The 9,806-nt window shown below is 33.7% G+C and overlaps 3 protein-coding genes across 5 annotated transcripts; 1 reads left to right on the top strand and 2 right to left on the bottom strand.

Annotated features, from left to right (window-relative positions):
• Positions 1-93: 93 nt before the first annotated feature.
• LOC117996760 (FGGY carbohydrate kinase domain-containing protein) lies at positions 94-3,995 on the bottom strand. 3 transcript variants are annotated; one of them, XM_069509637.1, is made up of 7 exons: positions 3,762-3,995; positions 3,563-3,681; positions 2,974-3,204; positions 1,680-2,545; positions 1,380-1,602; positions 833-1,204; positions 94-347 (listed from the first exon to the last, which is right to left on the bottom strand). In XM_069509637.1, the coding sequence occupies exons 3-6, from the start codon at positions 3,163-3,165 to the stop codon at positions 839-841; spliced, it is 1,647 nt and encodes a 548-aa protein (XP_069365738.1). In that variant the 5' UTR covers positions 3,166-3,204; positions 3,563-3,681; positions 3,762-3,995; the 3' UTR covers positions 94-347; positions 833-838. The 3 variants fall into 3 exon arrangements, with proteins under 3 accessions (XP_069365738.1, XP_069365736.1, XP_069365737.1); XM_069509635.1 differs by having other exon boundaries at positions 94-1,204; positions 3,762-3,991; XM_069509636.1 differs by lacking the exon at positions 3,762-3,995 and having other exon boundaries at positions 94-1,204; positions 3,429-3,567.
• Positions 3,996-4,641: 646 nt separating this feature from the next.
• Positions 4,642-5,762, top strand: Pop5 (POP5 ribonuclease P/MRP subunit). Its single transcript, XM_034984921.2, has 2 exons — positions 4,642-4,879; positions 4,968-5,762. The coding sequence occupies exons 1-2, from the start codon at positions 4,860-4,862 to the stop codon at positions 5,416-5,418; spliced, it is 471 nt and encodes a 156-aa protein (XP_034840812.1). The 5' UTR covers positions 4,642-4,859; the 3' UTR covers positions 5,419-5,762.
• On the bottom strand, positions 5,501-7,860 carry Dredd (Caspase-8 Dredd). Its single transcript, XM_034984920.2, has one exon. The coding sequence runs from the start codon at positions 7,631-7,633 to the stop codon at positions 6,017-6,019; it is 1,617 nt and encodes a 538-aa protein (XP_034840811.1). The 5' UTR covers positions 7,634-7,860; the 3' UTR covers positions 5,501-6,016.
• Between the last annotated feature and the right edge of the window lie 1,946 nt (positions 7,861-9,806).

Raw genomic sequence — 9,806 nt, 5'->3', positions numbered from 1 at the left:
AAACTATAATTTTTAATTAAATACGTTCTGAATATTAAAAAGGTATACCTAATTAAGGTAAGGGTTAGTACTAAGAACTTGAAAATGAAATGCTTTAAACGTTTAAAGAATGTATTCCAAAAATAGAAAAGCAAAAGAACATTTTACTTAATAAAAATACAACTAAAAAATGCACATCAAAAAATGTGTTGGTACCTATTTTATTTAATTTACAACGAAAAAATTCTAAGCCTATGACAAAAACCTTTTTTTATATAGAAAAATAAAATTATGACCTTTCCGATCGCTCTTGGCACGCGGCGTGCAGAGTCACGTGTGATGCGACTTTCTTATCGATCCTTTTATGCCTAAAAATAATATAATGCATTTCATGTTTAAAAATGTACCTGATTTGTTAATTATTATAGCTTACTAAACTTGAATAAAATAACTAACAAAATAAATTATAACTAGACTTATTACTTAGTAAATTGATTATAGCTTAATCTATGTCTGCATCATTTTCCCGGCCATCGTCATCTGAATCCCTGTTCTCCACTACCTTTTTAAGAATAGGTATATTATTTATATTATTTTCAAGAACGGGTGCATGCTGAATTATGTGCAAACACAAATGAAGATATCCGTTACGCCCGCCCGACCGACCATTTATCAATGACTCATTTCAAGGAACAATGCTCTGTCTAAAATACGAAGTATAGGAACATAAAACGAAATATAATATTGTCTGTGGCTATAAACATTTTTTTTGCAAAATACCCTCACAAACCACAACAGGCCATTGTACTTACCTATTAGTTACCTACTAAACTATTCTGAATTTAGTACCTACCCATTTCTAAAAGGAGATATTCATAATATTCCGATAGACTACTTGATCTTGAAACATTTTTAGAAACACTTCATATTTTTTATCATGGAATGATTTAACATTTGGATTCGCGTGCACCACGTCTGCAGTTCCACCCATACTTTGTACTGCTGCTTGGACACTGTTGAAATGACGCGAAGCGTTTGCTCCCAAAATAGCCGACCCTACAAGAACAGAATCTTTTTCATGTGGTTGTAGTATTGGCAAGCCAACTGAGTCAGCTTGAATCTGGATGAACAGGGGATCCTTTGTGATTCCTCCACATATTGTCAGAGATTGGAATGGCGCATATCCTGCTAGCAGCAACGTGTCTATTATGTGTCTTGTACCATACTGAAAAAGAAAAGTAATATTGATTAATGCTTGCAGAAAAGCTAGTGAAAGACTGGCATTTTTACCATAATGTTTGTAGCTATAATCCAAGAGGATTTCGGCAAAAAATATGTTGACATAGTAAATTTGAGGTCTACAAAAATATTCTAAAAACGTTAATCATAAATAAGCTTACTGCCAGAGCCTGCATAGTGGCCAGATAAAGTAGAGCCAAATTATCTTCATTGCTATTTATAGTCAATCCAACAATCATGCCTTTCATTGTAGGATCAGCCAATGGTGAGCGATTACCATGGAAATCTGGCCATACATGGAAATCTCTGGTCAGCAAGCTTACATCATGAAGCTTTTGATGTCTGGCCATTTCTGACAGCAATCCTCTCAAATGGTTACGCACTCTAAAAATAATTAGTTTTATACAAATTTGATAGACAGAAATATATTTTATACTTTTAATAGTTGGCTAATAACATACTCGCCAGTACTTTTCAGCTGGAGAAGTTTATTGCCAGCTGGATGACTGGATATAATATAATCAAGTAACATGCCAGAAGCACTTTGTCCTGCCTCGTTTAACCACATATTAGGTACCATCGCACTATAATAGGGCCCCCATACACCTTTTACTAATACAGGATTCTTATTAACAGCCATATGACAGGTAGATGTGCCACAAATTAGACCCAATCTACTGGACATATCTCTGTCAATATTTTCTCCTTTAGCTCCGATCATACCCAAACCTCCAGCATGCGCGTCAATGATGGATGTGGCAACTGGAGTTCCAGGCTTTAGTCCAAGATTCTTTGCCACTTCCATGGTGAGTCCTCCGCAGTAGTCTCCCGGCATCCTCACTATACTTCCGATTTTTTCAAAGTCGTTATCAGCTAAATCATCAAGACTAATTTTTTTTAAGAAATCTAAATTCCAACCTTTTTCCCCTTCAATGGGACATTCATAATTCCATTTACAGACTAACGAACATAAAGATCGACTCATTGAACCAGTTGCCTTCCATGTCAAAAAGTCTGGGAGGTCAAAAAAGTAGCCATAGTCTGCCCATTGTTCTGTCATATGTTTTTTTAGCCAGAGAAGCTTCGGCATCTCCATTTCTAAGCTAACTTTCCCACCTACATACTTGAGGATCTCATGACCACTTTTGTTTATAAAATCTGCTTCAGCCTGAGCCCTGTGATCCATCCACATGATTATATTCTGGTTGTTACTATTTGAGTCACTCACTGCTTTGGGATTTCTATTTTTGTCTAATGCTACAAGAGAGCATGTAGCATCAAATCCAATCCCTTTTATGTTTGATGTGTTAACATTTTGTATAAGATTCTGTAATAAATATAAAATTAATAAGACAGATAAAATTTTAAATATACGGATACTACAACAGAAGGGCTAGCATATTTTTTGCTCATAAGATTCTGCGTATTGCATGTACGTACTATCCAACTAGTTTCTCCTTTCATCAAAGGTTGCCTGGTGAAGATTGCTCTGAGCAATAAGGCCGCCTTTGCATACGATTGTTTTTAGTTTATAGTTTGTTAGTGTTTGTCTTGTTTATATTATGTTTTCTTGAGATTACCCCCTACAAACAAACTTACAAACTTTACCTCTTAATATTGGTATAGATAGTTTGTATTTTGGAGGAATATATTACTTTTACCAAAAGAAAATATCCCACGGATGATAAACGTTCCACTTGAACAAAATTATGATAACTACCAGTTTGTTCTTATTAAATATTCATAAGTACAAACCTTTATAACATGTTCACAGCATTTCCACACATCATCTGAAGATTGCTCATAATAATCTGTTTTTGGGTTCCATGTCTGTAATTCCTTGACCGATGTTCTCACCACATGACCTTTGTCATCCACAAGTGCTGCCCTTGCGCTTCCTGACCCCACATCAACACCAATAAAGTATGCAATGTCTTCGACATTCATTTTTATACCTATGAAGACCTTTTAGCGTTCTTAAGCTCCCTGTGGAATATGTTTAGAATAATTATGTGCTGTATGATAAACTCAGTAAGCATAATTTAATGATTATCATTAAAATAACAGAACATGTTTATAAAGCAATTTCCATATCTTTGCACAACACAACACTGTTGATACTAATCCTGCAAGTCGGTATGCTAATTAGTTATGTAGATAAGTACCTATATTAATTACTATTGGTTGATGGTAAAGTTTAAAAAAAATACCTTGTTTATTCCTATAATTTGCGTCCTACAGACACATTCACACACAACACACTGCTTAAAATGCTTAGCTATCAAAAGTTGAGATAATAGACAGATAGATAGTACCTACATAATAAAAGCAATAAAATAATAACCTTGGACATTTAATGTTAAGACAAGATAAAAAACTGGCCTGCGCCCTGCACACTTGCAGTGCTGAGTGCACATTATTGATAATGATATCGTTAAATATGGTGACCTCCCTGAACCGCATCTGTGAAGAAATCCCATTTTATACTTCTGATCTGATATTCTTATTCTTGAATTCTAATGTAAATATAGAATGCTACTTACGACCGATATTACTTGGGAGTTGGGTATAATAAATAATTAACATTACCACAGTAAATAAGCTTTGTGGCTTCAGTTTTCTTTTTTAGGGTTCCGTACCTCAAAAGGAAAAACGGAACCCTAATAGGATCACTTTGTTGTGTCTGTCTGTCAAGAAACCTACAGGGTACTTCCCGTTGACCTAGAATCATGAAATTTGGCAGGTAGGTAGATCTTATAGCTGACATTTGGGGAAAAATCTGAAAACCGTGAATTTAGGGTTAGATCACACAAAAAAAAAAAAATTGTGGTCATGAACTAATAATTAGTAGGTAGGTATTTTCAACTTTCGAAGTGAGTGACTTTATCAAGTGGGGTATCATATGAAAGGTCTTCACCTGTACATTCTAAAACAGATTTTTATTTATTTTTATGCATCATAGTTTTTGAATTATCGTGCAAAATGTCGAAAAAATACGACTGTAGTACGTAACCCTCATTGCGCGAGCCTGACTCTACCCTATATACATCCTACTCTATGCCTGACTCGCACTGAGCCGGTTTTTTTTAAATTAACACCATTTCCCTTGGATGAATGATTTCTCTATGCCATTCACAGACCAATAACATATTTTATAAGATATATTATGTAGGATATATGCCATTGCCGCCACCGCCATTATTATTGTTTTGCTTTTGACATTGATGCATTGATTTTTTTAAATTGGTTGTACAGCTCTGGATTCTAGCCTTTTTGAGCCTTCTTGATACATTGATAACAGCAGCACTCAACAGACTGCAGAGATTTCAACATAGATAATATACAGATCAATGCAGATGTAGAGATATTATACATTTAATAAATAACAAACCTGACATTGGCTAATCTGTGTAAAGCCAGACAAAAAAAAAAAAAAAAAAGATATTATACAAGTTGCTTTGAGGTTATGTTTATGAAAAATATGTTTAGTTCATAACTTTTATTTCTGGTCGGTGGTTCATAATATAGCTGTGTTTAGTAAATAATTAGTTGTACTTAACATAATAATTTAATTAATTAACATAAAATAAGAATTATATTATATCACCCTTTTTCTAAATTATAAAAGAAAACTTGTAGTCATGGTCCGCTTTAAAAATAGGTAGGTAGATATTTATTTATTGATTTTAAAATTTAGGATAAATTATTTATTATGTACTAGTTACCCAATACAAAGTATTTTTTTTTAGATATGTGACTGTAGAAATCTTGTCGCCCATGGTTCCTGAAAATAAACCATTGTCACTGAAGTCAAGAATATTTCATGATACACTAGTAGAAAAAATACAACTACTGCATGGAGATTTTGGTATTGCAGCTGTTAAAACAGGACTGTTAACAAAATATTGCAATGAAAATACAAGAATAGCTATTATCAGGTCAAGACACGGACCACATAGATTTGTGACTAGTAGTTTACCTTTTATCACCAAAATTGGTAAACTTGATGTCAGTTTACGAACACTTCACACAGGTGCCACATTGAAACATAGTTTTAAATTCATACAGAAACATCAAAGATCATATTTGGACTCTATGTGGTCAAAACTGAAAAATGATGATGAAAGAAAAGCCTTGGAAGCGGCTGTAATGGACTTTACAAAAACAGATGTTAAAATAAATATTGAAACTATTGGATAAATAATTTTATTACAAAATAAGCATAGACATATTTTGCAGTTTTTTTAAAGTAAATCATTTAAATTAACAGAATTGCACTTACAAAATAAATAATAAGTATTATGCTGGAATACATTACTATAATCACTACATTAGTATTAAAAAATTCATTTGTTTTTCTTTCTTTATATCTTATTATCCTAGTATGTAAAAACTAATTCAACAATTCAGTATCAACAATATACAATCCCTAAAGTTTTGTTTAGTGATAATAAAAAAACATCCTAGCAGCTGTTAGTACATTTTAGATCTGCTTATTTTAATAAGTAATAATTATTTTTCTAGAAAAAAAATTTTTTTTTTAGCATTCTATATGAACAGTACCAACAGGGCCTTATAATTACTAAGCCTCTGCTGTCCGTTGGTATGTCTGTCAGTGGGCTGTATCTTGTGAACAATAATAGGTAGAGAGTTTATGTACAACGACATCTAAGTGCAGAAAAGAATCCCAGAAAATACAAAATAGTCAACATTATATTATGATTGATGGTACAGAACCCTTCAAGTGCAAGTTCAACTTGCTCTTGAGTCTTGACCTATTTTTTTTCTTTAAATATATCTATTCTGGGACATGAAGATATAACTTTTTAATCAAAGTAGATTCACATATTGGTACTTGAGCCTTACGGAACTTTGTACAAAAAGAAGTTACAGAATGTGTTACTTTGGTGAATATGTCTGATAAATGTTCATTTGTCTCCTTCTTCATTTTTGCACACAAGCATTGAATAAATAATGAGCCTTTATCTATAATGCGATATGCCTCATACTCCGGAGCAGTGGCCCAACAGATCAGAAAATGGGACTTCCTCAAGTAGTAACTTGAGTTTGGACCATCTGCTACTAAATTGTTACTCACATCTGGGTCTTCATTGACTTGGCAGGCTTGAAGTATCAATACTTTGGGCATCCCATGAAGGTTCTGAGCGTCATCAGAGTCTAACATGTTCTGTATGTCTTGAACTTTTATTTTCACACAGTCGGCTGCATAGATATGGCCCTTCACCCCATGTGATAAAATGCAAAGCATAAACACACTGTCATCAGGCAAAACATCATTTCGTATGACATCTTTGATAAATTTAATAAATTCCTTATGGTCCAAATTAGATTTACTCTTCACTTCAAATTTCAATGACGACATTGTCCTTTCCAAACAGTACAAATCCTTCGAGGAGCCCAAACGATCTTCTAGGTTCAGTTTCTCTTTCCTTTCAATACTATCTCTGGAAGGATGAAAAATCTCCTGGTTAATAATGCAACATACGCCAAGACGGTTTTTATTTTTAATGACATATGCATCCTTTTGTAATATTCTATTATCTGATTTCAAATTCTCGATGGGTACATCCTCTAAGTGTAATTCATTGAGGAGTTGAAATATATCTTCATAGTTTTGCTTTTCATCTGCTTGATTTTTAGAATCATTTAAAGTTTGTTTAGTAAGAGAAGATTGTTTGCCAGAAGCTTTAGATTCCCCAGGACTGTTTTGATTGTTGATTTGGTTTTGTACTTCCCCGAGGATTTTAGCAAATTTACTGAGGCCACCAAAGTTTTCAATTATTTTTATGAGCATATCTAAGTCATATGATGCAGTGTACATTTTCCTTTCTCTGTTGTACTGTCCAAGTTTAATGAACTTCTGACACATAAGCTCTAAAAATACAGCCTCACATGTCTCATGTTCCGACACATCTACCTTGTATGTGTGTAAGGTTCTTTTTAACTTTGTTAAAGACTCTGATGTCATATTTTCGCAAAGGTTATATAGAACTTTTTTCACAGGGTCTATGTAAACATTTACATAGACATTCTCTGGGAGGTAGTGTTTCTTCACACTCGATACATTGAAACCGAGCTTTCTAATAATATTATATAGTCTGCATATACAAAGGGCTTCCAAGAATTCATACTTCCAAGTGGGTCGAGACTGTGCATAAAGAGCCCAATCATAAAGTAAGTTCATGGTGTTGCTCTCGACATCTTTTGACACTCTTTGATAAACAATTAGTCGTTGGAGCGCCGTGTCCGGGACGTCATACAACAGAAACACTAACGATGTCATGTCGTGGGGATCAACATCATTTTGTATTTTTAACAATATATCAAGACTTAGAGAATTAATATTTTCAAACAAATTATCTAAAGATTTAACTTCTGCATCTGATCGCAACATTATGAAACACGAGCACGATTCACTGAAACAGTAGACCTCAAGTTCAAATATTAATCAAGGTCCAAGGTAAAGCAAATTTATGTTTTTAACAATAATTTGTAGTTGTTTATTTTTTATTTTAGTTTTCGATTTGTGAAGTTTTCAGATTTTTCTTTTTGAGTCACAGTTGCACTTTGACAAATAAAGCTTAAGGTGACGCTGGATGCACGTCCGAACTGCTCGGCCCACGTGGGTAACCTGTATGCTATTTCACCTAACATTGTGATAGAAAGAAATAGACTCAGTGATGAGCAGTGTAGCGAGTGCATGCGCTCACACTAGCGTCCAGATATATTGATGATGGCACACAGATAGTTGGACAGATGTCACCGATGAATTTTTGTAAATATATGATTTATGAAGGAACTACTTATTTCAATTATTATTGTATAAGATTTTATGGAAGAGCGGGGTCGCCTGCCACGAGTACTCGTAGCAATACTAAAACAGTTACTGGGATGGTCTCAATTACTACGCACTATGTGAAATTGTTTTACCTACTGAAATAGATATTTTTAAATTTTTTTTGAATGATAATGATTACCTACTTATCTTTTGATGAATACTATAAAATCTCACTTACATACATACCTATTAGGTAACTACTACCTCAGCGTGTATAAACAACTCGTACTTATATTATATTATAGAAATCCATACTTCTATGAAGTGTCTGTCTGTAATTTCGAAATAACTACCGCAAGCTCATAATATTGTTATTTGAACTGTACCATAACAGCTGAATCAAATGTTTTTAAAAACTGTCTGTCTGTCTGTCTGTTTGAACGGGCTAATCTTCGGAACGGCAGAACCTATTTTGACGGGACTTTTACAGACAAGTAGAGGATTAACAAAGGATACTTTTTTAACCGACTTTTAAAAAAGGAGTTGTGTTTTTCTACCTATGTACACAGAAATCTCCGAGATTTCTGAACCGATTTGCGTATTTTTTTTAATTGATAAAGAAACTTTGCAACATTGTCCTATATAAAATGTGGATTTCAACTCCTCAATCCTGATGCTGCAGGGGACATGACCACCAAAACTTATGGGATTTTGAAACTGTCGGTTATAAATTGATATTGAGAGGTAGGTACCTATATCTACCAAGTAAAGACTTTATCATTGAACTCGAAGACCCACTTCTCGACCCTGATGCTGTACCTAAGGAATTGCATTGCTAAATCGTGGTGATCCCACGGAATTTTAAATGAATCATCGCCCACGCCCGTTCGGTACCCTCATTCCGCACATTGTTTTTATTAGTCAGTCCACCAATCACAACAAAGCATTCTCCCCTGTCCCCCGCCAACATTTTACGATTTTGTTTTCATGTAAATCCTTGTATATGCGTACTCTAGGAGTTGAATTCTCTGTGCTGGCGGATTACCTATTAGGAACACATGATTACACATTCGTTTGTCTGTGAAAATAAATTTTGTTGCCTACACTTATCTATTAGTAGCGACTAAAAACTATATATACCATCTACTTGTGTATAAAAAAGTCTAAATAAATTCCACTTTGATCTCAAAAATGAAAATTTTATTTTTATAAGTAGGAAGTAGGTACAATTCAATTTCCCTCTAAAAGCCCACTACACACATAAACACAATATGTATCATTTTCTGTTTCAACAGTCACATTAGATGTATCATTCGACGCAGAACTATTGAAGCTCTCCATTTCATTTCTGGAATTAATAAACATACAATCAACATAAATATATTGTGAGTATTATCTATATAGAATGTATGCAAAAAACATAGCATAACAACTTACAAGTATGGTATGGGTAGACCTTTCAATATTTAGTACAGAATTGAATGTTGCAGCATCATGTTGGATTTCAGTGGTACTATATTGGGCACATTCATTTTATTTTCCTTGTTTTCTTCTAAAAGGAATGTCTTGAGTCACTAAAATACAACATAATTCAGCATTGACAAATCTGACAACAAATAGTAAATCTCTATAATATTTTATACTATATATAGCTCAATTACCACTCACTCACTCACTCACTGACTCATTGACATAATTGTTCTCCTAGAAAGAGATAGAAAATGATATAATAATGTATGGGAGATATGTTCAGAAGTGGGATTCGAGTAGGGAAAAATTATGACATTTC

Source organism: Maniola hyperantus, chromosome 3, assembly GCF_902806685.2.
Source record: "Maniola hyperantus chromosome 3, iAphHyp1.2, whole genome shotgun sequence".
In the NCBI taxonomy this organism is placed as follows: Eukaryota; Metazoa; Arthropoda; class Insecta; order Lepidoptera; family Nymphalidae; genus Maniola; species Maniola hyperantus.
The sequence above is the reverse complement of the archived record's forward strand: the minus strand, read 5'-3'. Positions and strand labels throughout refer to the sequence as shown.

Bases quoted from the DNA above. Each gene is read 5' to 3' on its own strand.
- LOC117996760 (XM_069509637.1), bottom strand. From the start codon at position 3,165: ATGAATGTCGAAGACATTGCATACTTTATTGGTGTTGATGTGGGGTCA. The intron at 2,546-2,973 runs GTTTGTACTTAT...TATTTATTACAG, and splicing joins GCTGTGAACATGTTATAAAG to AATCTTATACAAAATGTTAA. The intron at 1,603-1,679 runs GTATGTTATTAG...AATTATTTTTAG, and splicing joins CAGCTGAAAAGTACTGGCGA to AGTGCGTAACCATTTGAGAG.
- Pop5 (XM_034984921.2), top strand. From the start codon at position 4,860: ATGGTCCGCTTTAAAAATAG. The intron at 4,880-4,967 runs GTAGGTAGATAT...ATTTTTTTTTAG, and splicing joins ATGGTCCGCTTTAAAAATAG to ATATGTGACTGTAGAAATCT.
- Dredd (XM_034984920.2), bottom strand. From the start codon at position 7,633: ATGTTGCGATCAGATGCAGAAGTTAAATCTTTAGATAATTTGTTTGAA.